Source organism: Mytilus edulis, chromosome 2, assembly GCF_963676685.1.
Source record: "Mytilus edulis chromosome 2, xbMytEdul2.2, whole genome shotgun sequence".
In the NCBI taxonomy this organism is placed as follows: domain Eukaryota; kingdom Metazoa; phylum Mollusca; class Bivalvia; order Mytilida; family Mytilidae; genus Mytilus; species Mytilus edulis.
The window spans coordinates 6312534-6333237 of NC_092345.1; the positions used below are offsets into that span (position 1 = coordinate 6312534).

Consider the following 20704-nt stretch of genomic DNA (forward strand, 5'->3'; position numbering starts at 1 on the left):
ACCAAAACTCAAAAACTTAACAATCACCACTGAACCATGAAAATGAGGTCAAGGTCAGATTACACCTGCAAGTTGGACATGTACACCTTACACTTCTTCCGTACACCAAATCTACTAGACCTATTGCTTATAGTACTTGAGATATGGACTTGACCACCAAAATGTAACCTTGTTCACTTATCCATAAAATGAGGTCAAGGTCAAGTGAAAACTGTCTGACGGGCATGTGGACCTTGCAAGATATACACATATTAAATATACTTGTCCTATTACTCATAATAAGAAAGAAATTAACATTACAAAAACTCAATTTGTTTTCAAGAAGTCACTGAACCATGAAAATGAGGTCAAGGATAATGGGCATGTGACAGACAGAAACTTCATAACACGAGGCATCTATATACAAAGTATGAAGCATCCAGGTTTTCCAACCTTCTAAAATATAAGCTTTTAAGTAGTAAACTAACTCAGCCCCCCGGATCACTATCCCTATGTGGACCTTTCTGCAACAAAAGTTTTGTATTTTGTGATATTTTTTCAACCAGAAAAAAATATTACAGTATTTGTTCTTGATGGTAATGAGTGTATAATGTTTTGCCCTTCAGAACAGGTTTTTTTTTTCACTGCACAGACAACTGACAATATTTCTTTTGTAAGGAAAATGAAGCTTTGAATGTATGCTTGCATTACCACATTTGGCTCTCAACAAAATAAAACAATATCATATGTATTTTTATTGTCATGGCAACATGATCACAATTTTTACATATAAATATACAACAATCTGACTAGAAATGGAATTATTAACAAATAAAATATCATTTCCTTAAAAATATAACATTTTGTAAATAATATTTGAACAAAATAAGATCTGTTTTCACTAAATGTCATTATGTGTCCCAAGGATAGAGTAATTATTGATTGTAAACTTTTAGTAAGTAACTATATGTATGTGCAAGTTTAGATCTGATCCTTTTGTCCTAAAATTATTTACACAAGAACAAAATTCACCTATTGAAACTGAAAAATTATGTTTGAAAGTACTTGTTGATTGCAGACAATTTTATGTCATCAAAATGATCAGATATGTACAATGGGATGAAAGCTGCAGGTACAGTACATTGCTTCCCTATGTTTGTTGTTGATATAGAATTTTCTTCTCTTTTTGTTTTATATCTCCAAGTGATAGTCTTTGTTTTTGGAAAATAATGCAAAAAAAAATAGAGGATATTTTTTAAAGTTTAACAGGGTAATTTTTTCTAAGTGCTTGTAGGTACCTTTTAATAAATGAAGTATACAACTGTACAAGTAATAGAATAACCTTCAACTGTTGTTAACAAAGAGAAAAAGCACATCAAATTAGAAATGAGTTTATTTAATTCCTAAATCTGAGACAAAACTTTTACAAAAAGGAAGATTTGAATGACACTTGAATCAAATATTGTTAAATATTTGAAGGAAATTAATAATTATAACATCACTGGTTTATTAGTCCTTTCAATGCAACTTAAACATATTGGAATTATCTCCCTTGCTATGTTAATTTCACAGCTATCATTTTCAATGATTTGTATTATAACTAGATAATCAAAAACTACCACTGATCAGGTAGCTATGTAACTAAGTATTGTAGTTTTATGCTTACATTACAAACAACAAGAGTGTTTCAATAAAGTACACATTGCTATAGCCTTGTTAAAACCTACATAACAATATGGTGGGTGTCTTTAGGGTTTAAGTGTGACACTGGGTTGCCAATTTTTTGAAAGCATGACACGTGAAAAACAAATCATTGTGCTGTGAAAACAGGGAAATGAAGTCTAGCAGGACTCAGGAAATTACAAAAAATGAGAATTGCTTACACACATAGTGTAAGCATGATAGAGGGATCTGACAAAAAAGTAAGCGGCAAATGGGATCAGAACAACCCCCCCCCCCCCCCCCCCCCCCCCCCCCCCAATATTGGTAAGATCAGAGCTATTGATAATAAAAAAGCTTCATAAAATGATTCAATTTTGTTTACATCATCAGGTAATGGCAAAAATAAACAACACTTTAGTTTTGGCAATGAAACTTTTACAAAATGAAAACCAAAATATTGTACCAATTATGGGACTAATTTTGACTCTGAAACTATAAAACAACTACAGTAGTTCAGGACTTCAAAAATTAAATAATAAATACAGACTTTCAACAATGGTAAACATAATCTAAGTATAGGAATTATAGGAAATATTTCAAGATTTTACCTTTCAGGGTACCAGGGTAAAAAGTATAAAATATCAGAAAGCAAACTAAATCTTATTGCATATAAAGATGACTAGCAAACAATATATACTATATACTAACAATATGTTAAGTCAAGAAGGTTAACAGTACATTCAAATGCAGGAAACTTTCAAAAATAAAATGGTCAAATTAACATCTTAAATTACTATAATCATGATAATAAATGATCTAACATCGTGACAATGTCCTTATCATTATTAATGGTTTTGCAGGACATGTGTCCAGTAACTGGCAGTTTAACAAAGAAAAGAAAGCTGAAGCAAGACTACAGTTGCTGGAGGTTGTAAATTCAAAATTACAGCACATTATTTACCAGAAAAACTGACAAAGCTCAGTTGGTTATAAAATTTCAAAGAATCATCAAAAATCATAGTATAAATCAACATACATGTACAAGTTCTAGGCCAATCACAATCATCCCTGGAGTACATGTAATATTTTTAAATGATTGTTACAGTTGCAAATTGTAGTTTAGATCACCATCTACTCCAGTTGAAATATATTATATATTATTACATGGTATGACATTGTCATGGAACACTCAAATAAAAACAAATGGTTATGGCATTTTGCTTTGTAAAAGCTGAGGCACAATTGAGATTAATATTTTCTAACCTGACCAAGTTATAAATAAGATGTAAACTTCAATGTAGTCTTAATAATACACTTACTGAAAATTTTTGACCTCTAAGTTTTATATATGTCAGATTAAAACTACAGAGTGCCACTTACACCATTATAAACAGATCAGATTATATACTTTCAGTGTTCTACTTAGGGCATTTTTATTAACAACCTTGACACTGTCTTAAATGAACTTCTCTTAGTTCTCTATAAAGAAAAAACTGTTATGCTAAAAACATAAGCAGCAAGATAGTATATGAAAAGTTTTCCTATCTCAGGATAGCTGTTGAATGTAAGATTTAAGGCGAGAACATGATTTCCATAACATATTCTTTTTTTAATTTGGTTCTAAGTATTGGTCCAAGTAGGTAACATGAAAACATAAAAGAATTGTTTTGGTCTATAAATTAATTTCAACTGAATAAATCATCTTGTTGACTTTGAACTAATTTATACAAAAGAACAGACAACTGTTGTCCAATCAGTTTCACAGAGACTAATAGTCTATATCCAGTATAATCTGAATTGTTAAGTTCCCTGTTTGAGCCAGTTTCAATACACACAATTTTCCATATAAGGTCCTGAGCTGTATACTCTTTGCATATCCTGCATGTAATGGTACCGCTGCTCCATATTTGATGGTGCCATATTGGACGTGGATGTAGGTGGGGGCATCATATGTACAGGTGTCATGTGACTTGGAGGCAAATGTCCTTGAGAAATGTGTCCTGAATGTAAACTGATAGACTGATTTTCAAACCCGTGGTTTGGTTCACGAAAATATTCGTCTCTTGAGCACTCAGTTTTCAGAATGGGTCGATGATTGTCCGGAAATGCCATTGAAAACAAAGCTTCAGGATCACAAACAAATTTATATACATAGCGTTCTCCTGCAACTTTTTGCATTATACCTTTTTCATAATAATATCTCAAAGATCGACTTAATTTATCATAATTCATGGCTGGACGATTCTTCTGTATTCCCCATCTACGTGCAACCTGAAATGAACATTCAGTCTGAATAACAAAAATTGTAACTCTACAATGCAGATCTACTCATTGAATAACTGGTACATTTGGGACAACTATTTATAAAATATTCTGGATATCAGATTATTCTGCTCCATATGAGCTCTGAGTTCTAAATAAGGGATGTTATTTTGTAATTGGTCATTTTAAATAATTGATGGTTTCAAAGAGTTATTTCCCCTTCATAGCCTTAGTGGAGTTTCCCTTTACTTCTCTAAGTACAGAATATGTTTTTTACATGATATACAGCATGATTAGATTTTCACTGCTATTGTACTTATTGTCCTTATTGGTTTTCTGTGGAAATCCATAAATCATTGATAGATCAACAAACCTACAGACAAAAGTATTTATTTATGCCTATGTTTCTAAAATATAATTTAAGCCATATTATTTAACTTTTGTTGTTTCAAGGCCTTTTATAACTGACTATGCTGTATGGGCTTTGCTCATTGTTGAAGGCTTTGTGTTGACTTTAATAGTTGTTAATTTCAGAGTCATTTTGTCACTTGTGGAGAGTTATCTCATTGGCAATCATACCACATCTTCTTATTTTAATAGGTATTGCCTAAATTCTTTACCTCTTCTGGTTCAATAAGTTTGAATTCTAGTCCCCGACCAGTCCATGCAATAAATGCAGAATTTGCTGGATCATCCAATAAGGCCACTAAGAACTGCCACAACTGTAATGACCCTCGTCTCTGATAGGTTGGATGTGGTCCATCTCTATGGTAACGATCAAAATAGAAGTCTCGATAAAAATCAGCTTTCATTTCAATACCTGTAAATATATAATATTGAAAATTACGATATTTATAATTCAGTTTCTGGATATATGAAACAAATAACAGCACAAAAAGAACTTTTTCATGCTTGTCCAACCCCCACATACAACAAGAGGATGAAGTTGTCTGATCTGATAAGTGATAACATGATACTAATTATCATTGTAAAACTGTCGACTAAACGTAAAATAATTCTGTAGTCGTAATGAAGAAAGGTGTGACAATAAGTTTTTTTTTACCATATTCAAAAAGCTAAAGTACATGTACATTTATCTGCAAACAGGAAGAATATATGTCTGACAAATCGTTAAATGTTCACATATTAAAACTTATCACAGTCAATTCTGTACACAAATACTGTACTTGGACAATGAGTGACAAAAATGTTCATTTTATATAAAAAAAATTAAAAAAAGTATCGACAAACAGGAAGAAGTGTCTGACATAACTGTGGAACATGCATGTTACTTCTCATTACTGTCATACTACTTATCAATGGTAAGGTAATTCTGTTTAGTTGTACTTGGGGAAAAGTCAAACAAATATAAGACAGAAATTGTTCAACAGACGTATGGTCAGATGGACAAGGTGAATACCCTACTTAAAAGGGAAATATCAATAAATGTTTCCTTCAATTACCATTCAACAAGGAGTTTATTTTTTTTGTGAAGAAAAATCATGACCACAAAGTTCAAGAATTTATAAAATGCATCTATACCATCATATTTTAAATTCTTTATTTTGTTACTTTTTTTAAAAGATACAAAATTACAATTACAAATAATCAAAAAATATATAACAGTATCTTCAAACATAAATAATTATCCAAATGAACTTTCCCATTCAAAATTAGCTATGTTTGGTATGTATATCTTTAGTTCGCTTTAATATTAAAGGTGAGCTTTTCATCTAAACAATTGCACACAAAACTTTTTTATTTTATTTCCAATATTTTGAAACAATTGTTTTTGATCTATGTAATCAAATTTCTTTTCCATTGTTAAGATAGAATTGAAATAATTTTTGATTGGTGGATAACAATCTTTTCAAAATCAATCTTTCATAAAAAAAAAAAACACCACCAATATACCTGTATGCACATTATCTTATTAAAGGTTAATGATAACATAACTTTTAATATAGAGGATGTTTAAATCTCAAAGACTTTTTTTCCTTAATACAAATGTATTATGTAAAGCCATTTAGCTTTTTCCAAGGCGAAGCATTAAAAAGATTTTGGCCTAATAACACTTATTTTTCTTACTGTATAGTTTATTTATATATATTAAAAGTATATCTCCAATAAAATTTTGGGGAAATCTTTTTCATTCTTGTAATTTATAATTGTATTTTCATATATATAGTTTAATTAATACCTTTTTGCCCCATTCTTTGGATAAGCAAAATCTACACACATCATAAACTAATCAAAATCCTCATTTTTTTTTTAAATAAAGGCAAATGAACCTTTCTTTACTTTTAAAGGCAAATGGACCTTTCTTTATTTTCCATAAATTTGTGTAGAATACTTCTATTGAAAGAGATGTCATTGATGAAAATGTTGTTATTTCTAAAATTGATGAGTAAACATCTTCCATCTTGTGATATTATTGTAGAGATTGATTAGACATCAAAATGGTTTTCAGATTACAGTGTCCTATTGCACTGAACAAAGGGATTACAATTCTACTCATTTTTACAATACAAATTTTGTAATGTAGGACAGACAATTCATTAACGCACTTTACACTGCTCATACAGTCTAATTTCAAAGCCTGAACATGGGTTAAAACCAGAATGCGCTAATTACCCCTTATATCATTACAAAAGAGTCAATTAGCTAAATCTCCTATTAAGAGTCATATTTCTAAAATGTTCTACCAACCCTTGCCATGGACAGAACATCAAATGATGATTAAATTGTGTTGTTTCTATTTTCATTTGAATGGTTTCAAATGATTAGAACAGAGTAAACCATCAACTTGATACATCTAATCAAACACACCCAGAACCATCAATGGAAGCCTATGTGGTGTCGTATCACTTTTTATTGTCATACTGTATCTTTTAATCATTCGTTACAATCTTTACTTGGTCATTCTTTATGTTTTTGGCTTCTATAATGATCTTATATTTAATATCACGACAGTGGACATGAATAATAAAACAAAATGAAATTACCTTTTGAATCCTTACAAATGTAAACATAATAACATTGAGAAGATATATACAATTATCTTATGATAGTTAGTATCTTATCATTGTCAAAGTCATCATTCTAAATATTTCCTTTTATTTATAGTCTCTTAAGTAAACATGCTATGCAACATTCATCAAATTCAAGATAACTTTTTTTCTATTCTTATTTTATATCAGATTCCAAGACATTTTTTGATAAAGATTTTTTGTAACATTTAGGGAGTTTTATATACATGGTAAAAAATTAAATTTTAGACTGTGATTATACTGTATAGAGTATAGACACTTGACTATTGTTGAAGATTCTATTTTCAACTCTAGAGTCTTTTTGTTTTCAATGGACTTAAAGCAAACAACAATTAATCAATCAAATTTTTTGGTTAATTGTTTTGTTGCTATACTCTACACATTCAATTCACCTAAATCCTTTAAGATTTAAATATTATTAAAAAGTACTCTCTTAATATCTTAATGTATTCACATGAATCTTTCTTCATCCTTATCCTACTATTATGCTATAGTAAATTTCCATGTACATTTTCCAGCGCTTTTATTTCAAAACAACTGCTTCATTGAGCATTCAAACCAAGATTTTCACCTCAAATAGACGAATTACCAACTAATATAATAAAGCGAGAGAAAACTTTTGATTAACAACTAATAATTTTATTCAATTAAGTTGTGAATTGGATTAAGCTAATAGATCAACAATAATCCCTTATCAAACATACGTTTGATCAACAAACTAATTGACTCTCAATCATAGAACCAGCCCTCGGGACCTAAATTGTTTGCTCTTTGGCATTTTAAAATGCAATTTTCCACACTTTACGATGCTCAATTAATAAAGAGGTTGATCCCTAGTCCTAATGAAATAAGAAATATTGAATATGTTCTCCATGGGGAGTTTGCTTGTTAAATGTGACAAATATGGTCGTGAATACTAGAATAAAGCATGTTGGAGTTTGTCTCATTGTTGATAGAACAAATTATACCAACTACAAATTTGTATGTGCAATTGAAAAAGTTAGAACATTTTTTTTGGATTACTGAAGCAAAAGAAATTCATGCAATAAAAAAAATGGCATTATATAACATTTTCCAAAATTAATTTAAACCAAAAAATCTTCTTCTTGAAGGGGGGTTATCTAGGGTCGCCACAAAAGCTCTAACTTAGATACTAAAAACTTCAATCTCTAGCTAGACTATTGAAGTCTTTATTTACTTTTTTTTGTTGTTGATAAAGGGGGGGGGGGGGGGGGGGGGTCAACTAAAGCCTATCAAATAATAGCATCTGGCTACAGGCTGCAATATAATCTCATTTTCCATTTGCATTTCAATTTTTTACCCTTTATTATAGTACCCCTTTTTTCAAGACCTACATAATGTACAGATTCTCAATTTGTTTTTGTTCAGAACATGCATGAAACATTTGCCACTGGACATTAAGCAACAATCTATCAATCATTCAATATATATATATGAGTGATATAACAAGGAAGAACTTGATATATTCACTGATGACACATGAAATTTTAATTTGTGGTTTTTATAACAATTGCGGCTTTTGTAATTTAAATAGTATAAAATACGATATATTCTTGATCACTTTCATATGAACAATTCAGAATTAACGTGGGAAAAAGACAAATTATCTTCTAATGTAAACATTAAATCTATAATTTCAAAAAAAAAAAAATCATCGAGTATTTTGTATAATTATAGAAAATTTAGAAGCAAGCTAGAAGAAAAATTGCAACATAATAGATGTATTGTAATAACCTTTATTCTGTTTTCCTAGTAAATTCCAACCATTACGAAATCTAACGACCATTTTAGAAGAATAGAAATTCAAATTCCAGTGATTTAGAATATACGATTTTGTCAAAATTATACAAAATGATGGTAATTATTTTGTAAATAGTCGATCCTGAACAGAATTGTAGGCTAATTTAAGAAAATGAACAATGGTTAACTGTTTATGCGGTGAAAGCCCCGACTGCATTAATAAGACTATTAACTCAGATAATCAAAAATTAATTACACTAACTAACGCGGCGTTATTACAACCAAACACAATAGAACGAAAGTACAACGGAAGTCTCTTTGATCAAGGACGATGCTACAGATTGAATGGTGAAAATGGCTATCAACCTAGGATCTTATAATAATAAAAGATTCAATCTATTGTGAAAAAATTTAACATTATAGGGATGATTTGGTCAAAATGAATAAAAATTCTGACATTCAAATGAATAGCAAGGTAGAATACACAATTTGATAATTTAAATCCTGATGTTCAAAATGAATAACAGGGTAGATTTTACAGCAAATAATTATCAATTTAGAATTAACTGTAAATTAACAATTAAGTATCTTAGCAATTGTAAAGCTGTAATACTGTGATAATATGTTTTTTTCCATGACTTACTTAAAGTAGAACCTGATTTACAAATCGATTTGCCAAACATTTATAACTATTAAATATATATGTTATTGGGGAAATTTAATTATATTTTTGCGTCAAAAGTTCAAATGCATTTTTTTTTAAACTAGAAAAAGCCAGAGGTCTACACAAGGCATGCTTATATAAACTTTATCATTTTTATTTGTGTTTACACCAACTTTGTAGACCTTACACTATAGAGCTCTGGTGGGTAGTTGTCTCATTGTCAATCATACCACATTTCCTTGTTTATATACTAAACTTAAGTTGCGTTACCTACATTTATATATTCGAATAAGTCTCACGTAAAAATACAGTAAGGGCCTGAATTTTATACATGAGTGTATAGTAAATAATAAAAAAACAAGAATGTGTCCAAAGTACACGGATGCCCCACTTGCACTATCATTTTCCATGTTCAATGGACCGTGAAAATGGGTAAAAAATACAATTAGGCATTAAAATTAGAAAGATCATATCATAGGGAACATTTGTACTAAGTTTCAAGTTGATTGGACTTCAACTTCATCAAAAACTACCTTGACCAAAAACTTTAACCTGAAACTCTCGCTTTCCTTTTCTATGTTCAGTGGACCCTGAAATAGGGGTCAAAAGTTTAATTTGTCTTTAAAATTAGAAAGATCATATCATAAGGAACATATGTACTAAGTTTCAAGTTGATTGGACTTCAGCTTCATCAAAAACTACCTTGACCAAAAACTTTAACCTTAAGCGGGACAGACGGACGAACGAACGGACGGACGGACAGACCGACAGACGAATGGACGGACAGACCAGAAAACATAATGCCCCTCTACTATTGCAGGTGGGGCATAAAAAAATTACATAAGGGTATCTTGCAATGTTTAATAATTCCATAACCGTTAAAAACAGCAGTATAAGAGTTCTTTTAATGATATATGGTCTCTTCAAAATGAACCTTTCCAAATTGTTTCATAAATATTAACAAATGTCTAGGTTTTTTTTTAATTGGTATATGAGAATAGAAAAATAATCAGGATACAAAATCAAAATTTAAAAAGATATGTGAAAAAGATTAGATGTTTAAACATATGATATAAAACCATTATTTGACCCAAACAATACTCAATTAGTAAAACTTCAGACAAAACCAGCTTTCATTTGGTTGCTGTAACATAAATATTAAAGAAATATATTTTATGAGCCAAACCATATCCGGTGTAGACGGTACATGTTTGTAAAATTACTTTGCGACATGTTTTTGATGAATTGTAGTAGTAAAACTTAATATCAATTTGCCCATCATGATAATAATCCAACTACCACTAAGTGAATACAAAAATAATTATAAAGTTTGTACATCATTTTTCTGTGTGCTACCGATGACATTTTCATTATCAAAAGAAAAATTATCGCTAATTCTACGTCAATATGGGCTTTATTCAAACAAGAAAAGATAAAGTAACGACTAACAAAAATCAACTCCTGATCACCTATTGTAAAATTTCATGAATAATTCATGCTCTATTGATTTTTTGTAGAATATCTTTTGGTACAGAAATAAAAACTCATTTCCAAATTTTCTTTTTTTTTTAAAAGAAAACTTGCAATTTCTAGTATAAATGTTGTTTGCTCCAAAAAAATCCTAATTAAAGAGATTTTTTTTAAATCAACAGTGTAAAAAAAAAGTATTCAAAACAGTTAATATTTAAATTCAGCTCAGCGCTGAAACTTCTTTTGAAATCTAATGAAGTATAGCAACTGTATTAAGAACCAATAAACCCCCTCCTTTATCATATACATAAACATATATTAACATGTGTATACCGGTACTTCTTGATAAATTATAGGTGATTAAAACAACTGCTTGCCCTTCCAGAGCCCCTGAGATCATCCTTAGTTTTCAGTGGGATAATCACCAATCTTACTCGATCTTAAGATTTCTGTGTAGTGCTTGATATACTGTTTTGTTTTACTTTGCCCATGTTGATGGCTTTCTTTACTTGTGGTTTTTAATTAATCTCTTGGTATCTTTTTCCTTCCCACCTAATGACTTCTATCTTTTAGAGAAATTTTGGGATTATTTGTTTTATAATTTCATCCTTTTCATCTTTTCTCCATTTTTGTTAACTTCTGTCATCTCTATTTTTTTTATATTTTGAAAGTGATAGAATAATTGAACCAAAGAAGTTTTTAAAGTCTGATAACTATTAACATATTACAACAATTGAACATCCAAATCTATTTTCTTTACAAGAATCGTCTCATGTCTTTATCTGTCAAATCTTCTTAACCTTTTCACATAGGTAAAAAAAGTCAGACAAAAACTGACCTTTCTCTATCAGATAATACCCATCCACTAACGAGATGTCAACCATTCCAGCACATCGATAGCTTCCCAAGATTTTTTCATCAAACAGGATTAAGGTCTCATTATTCTTAAAAGATCAACTCAAAATTCTTCCAGTGGTCAACTTAATTACAAATTGGATTTACGTACAGTGTTGCCGAAGAGTTTTTGATCCCAAATGTAAAAGGATGGTGTTAATTCTAATTGAATTTGATCAGCCGCAGCTTTTCACTTGGGAGTTAATTAGAGTTGATTTTTCTGGTAGGGATGCCTGTGATTAGGAAACTATTACTAGATAAAGTCTCCTGACTCTGTTTAAATAAGACATCAAACTGGATCTTGATTGTGTTTTATTTTATTCTTATTTAAATTAGCTAATCAAACTCCTTTTTTGTCACCAGAAACATTTGTTACTGATGCGAACAGCATACAAATTCACTATGATGTTATTTGTTCTGAGCCTTTGGGATATAGAAACTATTCAACAGCTGATTGCAGTTACAGATAGGAAACAATAAAAAAAATTTACAAGCATTTTTACAAAAGTCAAGAAAATTATGAATTAAAATGTCTATCATAATGATGTTATTTTCATTTTGGGGTACAAAAAAATGAAATTTCTGATAGTCCTTTTGATTCTGAAATGGTGAATTTGTCCAGAACACAATATAAAATTGGAATTTATCTAGACTATCCGTTTGAATGAAAATGTATTACTTTTATTCCATTATTTCCATTTCAATCCCTGTTACCTCAATTATTTTTCTTATTTAAGCATGACCTTCAAAAATGGAAAAAAGGTCACTATCTCATCCCAAGTTTGATGAAGTTCGGTTCAGTCTTTATATTTAAACTAGTCTCAACATTTCTTGATCTATGACCACTGACTTCGAAAATCAAAAAAAACATCAATTTATTATAATAGTGAATATGAATGATAAATAAATGATGTTGGCTAAAGGAGGTTTATTTTAATGTTGATGACTTTGATGTTGTTGACTTTGATGTAAGGGGGATATATAAGTAACCAACAGTAAGAAATTTTCTGATTCAGTAGAAAATCTGCCTTATAATGTTCAGTTTTTTATATTTCTTTTCTTAAACAAAAATCAACAAACCTTCAAATCTCTCCCTGTGTTTTTCTCTAAACCTTTCTAAATATGACGAGTCAGCTGACTCGTGACAGAAAAATCTCATTGGATTGTCGTAGGGACAAGGAAAACCTACAATTTCATAAAAAGTTATAATACATATACATATATTGACAGACAACTCTATGATTGACCTTTTCGTTTGTCTCCCTTTAACAGATTTTATTGTCTACTACAACTTAAACAATGTTTTGGTATTATATACATGTGTAGGTTTGGTTTTTGTAAAGAGAAGTAAAATAGATGAAATTCAAAATCAAAATTTATTCTATTACACCATTTTTTCAAAAAAATCAAAAAAAGTCAACTGTTGCATAGACATGACATCTCTATCCTTATGTCACTGCTAATTTATTGGATAGAGTGAGAGTAAGAAAATCTGAGGGAGCAATAAAAATAATTAGTGAAATTGATCATAAAAATTTGGCAAAAATTGAACATGTGAGTGCGCAAACAAGACCAAGCGGTCAGAATCACAGACAAACAGACAGACAAAAAGGAGAAACACCTGTTTTTTCTATGTACCCTGCAATGTGTTTCACAGGGGACATTTAAATTAAAGGTACTGAATACAGATTCAAGTACAGACATTAAACTTAATACCTTTGTTTACCACATGGCTGGTCATGAAACTACCTCTAATTATAAGAAATCTTTTGAAATCTTGTATGACTAAAAATTGATGTAAGTGCATGTGCTGAACTGCAAATATTCATTTTATATCACTGACAAAACTGGAACAATTAGGATACAGCTTTGGGAAAGATTTTTATTACAATATTTTTTTTTAACGAAAGTCTGTACAAAAATGAACTCCAAGTTACCAAGTAACTGTTTGTCAATCAAAAGAAAATTTTGCTGAGCAATCATCTCCTAAAGAATGAACCTACCATTGTCAAATGTAAATTCCCTCGGCTCCTGTTTAATTGTGGGTGTTTGTGTAGAAGGCAACTGTGAATAGCCATGATTCCTAGAAATATCATAGCTTCTGTCATACAACTCTTGCTTGAAGAAATGATGAGCGTAAGTTGTGGACATAAGACGACAATAGTTGGTCTGTGGGTCAGGTGAGAAATAACCCTTCTGTGGTGCTGAGCTGGGTCTTGGAACTCTGGAGAGAAAGAAAAAGTTATAATTAAAGTTCAAAAAAGAAAAATTGTTTTATATACTTGATGGCTAAGTAAGAAGTACTATAAAAGACGTGTAAAGAAAACCTTTATTTCAACCAAATCTTCATAATTGTACTGTTGTTGAAGTATAATTGTCTTCCCCTTTTCTAATCTGCTTTCCATGCACAATGACCTTAACCACTTTTTTGTTAGAAATTACTCCCTTTTATATTACAAGAAATTATAATTTTCTATCGCACCATCTAAGTGACCTTAAGAACTCTAGAAAAAAAAACACTTGGTTTTTTTTCACTCAAAGTAGCTAAAGATGATACAAAGGATTGTCTTATAAAAACATAACAATTATCTGTGTAAATAAAAAATATTGTAAAATCACTTTTCATAATCTAACTCTTTTTATAGAAATCTTATGCTCTGACATTAATGAACTAAGGCAAATGGATAAAATAATGATTTTGTAGTTCAGGGAAACTGGTATTTATTGCAGCCAAATTTACATTTTATGACTCAATTGTTTAGAAAGTTCTAAAATATTGTTTCCTGTCAATTTATAAATGAGTCGCCTGACTCCTTTTATCAACATTCATCAAGGTATATTGTTTTCTATTAGTATAAACATTTTTAAGGTAAATTTTCTATTGCTAATCATGTTTTGATTTATATATTTTTAAAGACAATTGCTTCTCTTTAGGGAAAATCATTACAATCATAGAAGAAAGTGAAAATAGAGAAATATTCCCTACCACAAATTGTTTTATCAAATATTATTATAAAAATGCATGCAATATTTCACTAAGTTGTTTCCCACTTTCGTCCATTAACTTTTATTTTGTCACCAAAAGCTTGTAACCATTAAGTAAATACTAGGTCGTTAACTGTAAATACACATGCGAAATCCACATTCATTTCTCTCAGAAGCCAGGTATGTCAGTTTCACAATGAAATATGACATCCTCGTAACAATGTGACATCAAATTTATTCCTGAAACTGACAACCTTTCATCCTCTTGTTGCCATGACAACAAAAAGCATAACTTGACAACGAAAATTATTAAAGGTAGATTGCATGTTAAGTTGAAAATAAGTTCCAATTTAAAGTCTTCAAACACAATGGATTTTGTATTGATCATAAATCAGTCAAGTTTCTTAAGTGTACAAGAGATAATACCATTTGCTTTGTATGCATTAACAGCCTCAGATAGTGACAATAATTATAACACATATTAAGACATAACAAGATACCATAGTTCAATCCTTAACTTTTTACACAAGTGATAACACATATTCAGACATAACAAAATAGTTCTATTCTTTTTTTCCCAAGAAAAATCTAACAAGAAGTCATATGTATATATCTAAATAATAAACTATACATATATTATGTACATCCAGGGGAAGCTTGGGTTCACCTAAAACCAAACCCCCTTTCATTAGAAGAATTAAATGGCAGGCCTTCTCTGTCAACGTAATATAACCAAATTTTGTCAAATCTCAAGCAAGAATAACAAAATGCAAATACAGGGTGCACTATATACATAAATGTTTGTCTTAAATTCATGCAGTATGTTCAGTCACCAATTGTTATCTTTTTTAGGCAGAAAAAAATGAAAATTATGATAAGAGTATCCACACAGCTCAAAGACATGACAGGTAATTATTTGTGAACTTTTTTACTGAACCAATCAGATATTTCTTTTCAACCTTTTGAGATAATTTATCAAATTAATCTTAACTTATCTCTTACCTTTTTGAAACTTTAATTTTCATTGATAAGAGTTGTCTCCAATAGTATTTTAATAGCAAGTGGATAAAACTTTTAAAAAACATGGACAAAAATCTTATGAACTTTGAAAGAATAATTTTAAAAATATTAAATAATGTTTATTTTTCAATTATACCTGCTAGAATTATACCTGATTGTATGGGAGTTAACTTTTGCTATTGCCAAGTGATATGGGAGTTAACTCTTGCAAATGTAAAAACATACCTTTCAGGTGATCTGTTCATGTAGGTACATGATGAATCTGTCCCATTTGGATATTGTGCCACGTCTTTACTGCACGGTGACAGACTGGACGATTCCTTTCCCGATGATGATGAACACACAGACCCTGACGGAGAAGATGGTGTGTGGTCACTTCCTGTGAGATATCGTCTCTCTCCGTAGTCATACTTAGATGTACTGTTTCCTTTCTGTAAGCTGTTAGGTATGGCTGGACCACAGCAGGTGCTTGTTTTAGGCTCAGTTTTAATCTTTAAGTATGGATTTACTGAAGGAAGAAAGAATAATACAAAATAAGAAATTTAACAAAATAAATAAACATATGCTGAGACTATTATATAGATAGAGTCTGGTAGACATCATTTTCTGTATATAATCAATTGTTATATTCAAATGCATGTATTTCAAAGTATGCAAAAAAGTCTCAATTATGGTATTTATAACACATTGGGTATATTAAACATCTGTAAATATACTATGAGTGTGACATACAGTACATTACAAGTAGATACCTTTATTTTACCTGCATACTGCAGTCAATACAATCGTCTTTCATTAGATTGGTTGAGATTTCGAAAAATAAAAATTGTGAGTGCTGAGACAGATGTCTTTAGGTAAAGATGGCAAAGAAGCAAAATGTTTCCTCAATGAATTTTAGAAAATTTCTGTAAGTTCAAGTATTTGGGTTTAATTTGAATGACACTTGTGTTAATTATCCCTGGCGGAAAAAGCGTTTTCCTCTTTATTATGTTTAAGCATAGGATTCCTTTGACCTATTGGTCTTGCTGGTAACAATTATTTGCCACACAACACGATTCCAATGCATATCCTGCAACATTGCATTGATGCAGCAGAAATTAACATAACTGCTTTTCTTGTAAAGTAAAAGTAAAATAACCATGTGCAATGTATTTCAATTTCTTCAGAAACTAAAAGGCTTTAAATTTCCAAATTTCATAAACACTTTCCAAAGATGTAAATCAACGATATGAAGTGTTTTTAGTAATAAGTAAGGTACTTTTCATCTATACTTAAATGATGGAGCACCATATTCTGACAGCACAGATATTAAACTCTTTCCAATAGTCAAAGAAAAATAATTACTTTGTCTTTTAGACAGAAACTTGAAAAAAAATTTGTAAAAATAAAAAATATGAAATACAAGTTGAGAAGATGAACAAGACTGAAAATGAATTAAGATGCTGTCAACATCTTTTCTGACAAGACGATCATTAAATCTTAAATTTTAATAACATCTCATTTCTATCCCGTCAATAACGTGTTTGTCTAACATATACAAAAATGGCTGATCATTGACATAGTTAATTGGGATCTTACTGAAATTTTCTTGGATGTGCAGCGTAAATTATTCATAGAAAGACAAGATTGAGTGTCGCCGAGGTTAAAAGGCCCCAACATTCAGGAGTAATTGAGTCCTATGCACCACCTTAATTTGTTTTCATTCTCACAAAAAAATGGTTATTGAAAACGTTAGGGAATTGATTTTGTTACTATGGAGGTGTCCATTTCATCATTTTTAATAATTAAAGAGACATCTTTTGCGGTATGATAATCCGTTAAAATAACGGCATTCCGTCTAGGCTATAACTTTTATAGAAATTCTGACAAATTGTCTGTTAGTTCAAAGAAATTTCAGACACTGTGAAAAACTGTGATTAATTCTAAATTATCTGTGAAGAATATGTGTACTGTTTTCTTTCCTTTTTTAATAGAATTGGTTTTTTTCATCATATTTATTGTCTAGAAAAATTGATTTAATATTAAATGATTATATCATAAATGGGTTTTTGTTAAATGCAGGATAAAGTTATCTATTCGATGAAATAATTAAAGCTTTGAAAAGTGATAAATATTTTCTGGTATTGTATCATAATACCAAGTATAACTTTATTCTGATTTGGATTTTTATTTTATTTATTTTTGAAGAATAATAAAGTTATGATTCATCTTTTACATCAATGCAATTGCACACAAGAGTAGAATAAAGATGCCTTAATTTTTCTTTAGATTACGTAAGCAGGACTTAAAGATTCTATTTTCATAGTATTCAATTTATTTCAAATCCTCTATATATATTTTTTATTCAAATGCAGACCAATTTTATTCTGTAATACATTTAAAGAAAAATTTAAACAGTAAAATTATCTATAGACTATACCTTATGTACAATATAAAAAAGTTCTGAAAAAACTTTGTAGAAATCGGTTTTGAAAAAAGCTGTTAAAAAATAGAATACTTCTCTAATTCTGCAGTAAACAATATAAAATTTGTCATAAATGAGAAATTTCTACAAGAAATGAAGATAAAAATAAACAAAGACAGACATAATCTTATTTTCCAAGATAAAAGACACAATTCTACAAATTCTGTCATCGTGATTCCAATTAAAAGCAGCGCTGAATAGTAATTGTATAATATAGAATGGTTGATTGAGTAAGATCAATAGCTACACCTTTTTCTTGTTGATTCGTCAATGCAGCATAGCTATTGCTAGACCTTTAAATATGGTTATGACAAAAGTCAAATCTAAATCCCGTTAATCTTATCAAAGATTTGATCGTCAAAGTGTATCTTTATTGAGTTGTGAATTACACTATATCTTTATTGCTCCTATCATTGTTCATTATTTTCCAGAATTTAGATAAAAAATCTATAAAGATCTTATTCACTGTATCTGTCACTACATAATGTGCATTGATTATTACTTCAATTGATGGCTCTCATTTTCAATATATCTTATTCATAAAAGAAAAGTAAAATGACTTCATAGTTGATGAACAACATGCCACATAAGCATGTCCCAAGAAAGAAGCAGTTTCAGGAGAGTCAGTTATAGGGAGTGCCATCTTGAATTCCCTAAAAAAAATATTCTTTCCATATCTTGAAAATTTATTCATTAAATCCTGTGTCCAAATAAGTGAAAATCCAAACATTGCTGCAAAAACATAGGCCCAATCCCAACATTTTGAAAAAAGAACATCTGCCACTCTTACAATGGCTTTCCTATGCCATATCTAAATGGTTTGGTTGTTTGTAGAATTTAGTGTTAATGGCAGATATTTGATTGTTTATTTTAAGAATCTTATTTCTAACTTCCTAAATATTTGATTTAATGGCTTTGCCTTCAAATATACAAAGAATTTGTACTTTGTTGAATAATTAAAGATGTGGTATACATACACCCCCACAAAGATGGGGTATACATACACCCCCACAAAGATGGGGTATACATACACCCCCACAAAGATGGGGTATACATACACCCCCACAAAGATGGGGTATACATACACCCCCACATCCACAAAAAATCATCTAATACAAAAAATAATTAATCCACAGTAATTCTTATTTTTTTTCCCACTTTTAAAAACCATTATTTTCCAATGTTTAATTCTTTAAAAAAATAAGGAGATATGTACTATAACAGCCTATGAGACAACTTTATTCACCCAACACTAATGAATATTCAATAGTGTTGGGTGAATTAAGTTCAGAACTATAGGTCACTGAGTAGCCATCAACAATGATAAAACACATAATATATAGTAAACTACAAAAGGCCTCAGGATGACAAAATGTGAAACAACTTAAAATGGAAAACCGACAGCCAAGTTCTTTATCAGCCATATCGTAGGTACTGTCCAACTCAAGGACAAAAGTGGCCATTATTTGGGCTAAATCAAAAAGGCAAGTTAAGAAACTTCTTTGAATTTGAAGTAGTTCCAATTATATATAATTGTTAATTGGTTAATTTTTACAGAAGTAAATGGTATTATGGGGTACTGTTGTGTCAAAAAAAGAAAGGCACCTAGTGGTAAAAATTATTAAGGCTTTAGACTTTAAGGTGAGGTAACCCTTCAAAATGATATTTGTTTACCTTTTTGAAGGGTACCTCACCTTTATATCTCAAGGCTTTATAATTTTCAACGCTATTTGCCTTTCTTTTTTTGACACAACAGTTTTCATATCCCATGCAACCTACCTTAAATTTAAGTTACCCTTAAAATTTATGTTTCTCCTCATTGTATTTATAATAAGACGACATATTCCAAAAAGTTAAATCAGGTCATAGGTTAAAAGGGCAGTGTATGAAGGTCACATTTCATATGACTCTACATATTTAAAAAAAATATTGGTTTGAACTCTTCGAATTAAAATTATCACAAAAAATACTACCGGTATCATACTAGGAGAAATTTTCCAATTGACAAAAATAATGAAATAATCTATTTAATTTTCTTTGAATTTTAATTTTATTCAGAACCTGTTGACTTAATTTTCAATATGCCAAGATAGTCACCAACACAGGCACCATTTAATATTTCCTGTAAAACATGTCGACCATTTGAGACATTTACATAATTGAAAGAAGTTTAGTTTTACCCACTGAGAAAAAGTCAATTTAAAATTAATTTAAGTTTCACTTAACAAAAGATTCGTCTTCAATAATTGGAAAATTTATTTGATAATTGTAATCCTATTCAATCACTATTTTAACGCTGTGTCTTATCTGTTATGTAGATGGTATTCAGACTTATTATGATTGATCTGTAATAATACCACAATGATATTAAGAAATACCATGATAATTTTTATTCTACTGTAGGTGCATTTTATTCTATTTCTTTTTACCGTGAGCTACCTAGGGTTTGACTTAATGGAAAAATGACAATAAAAACAATAAGACGTTTGTTAT

General features: G+C 30.0%; 1 protein-coding gene across 2 annotated transcripts in view; it reads right to left on the reverse strand.

The window, feature by feature from the left end:
- Nucleotides 1-719: 719 nt before the first annotated feature.
- The window catches only part of LOC139511352 (ETS translocation variant 1-like), a 39439-nt gene continuing 19454 nt past the window's right edge, over nt 720-20704 (reverse strand). The window contains exons 6-10 of one of the 2 annotated variants that reach the window (XM_071298001.1): nt 15973-16255; nt 13746-13966; nt 12823-12927; nt 4524-4723; nt 720-3912 (exon numbers count right to left, since the gene is read on the reverse strand). In XM_071298001.1, the coding sequence (XP_071154102.1) occupies nt 3466-3912; nt 4524-4723; nt 12823-12927; nt 13746-13966; nt 15973-16255 (1256 nt within the window). In that variant the 3' untranslated portion in view covers nt 720-3465. The remainder of the gene's footprint in view (nt 3913-4523; nt 4724-12822; nt 12928-13745; nt 13967-15972; nt 16256-20704) is intronic. The other variant, XM_071298002.1, reaches the window with a different exon arrangement.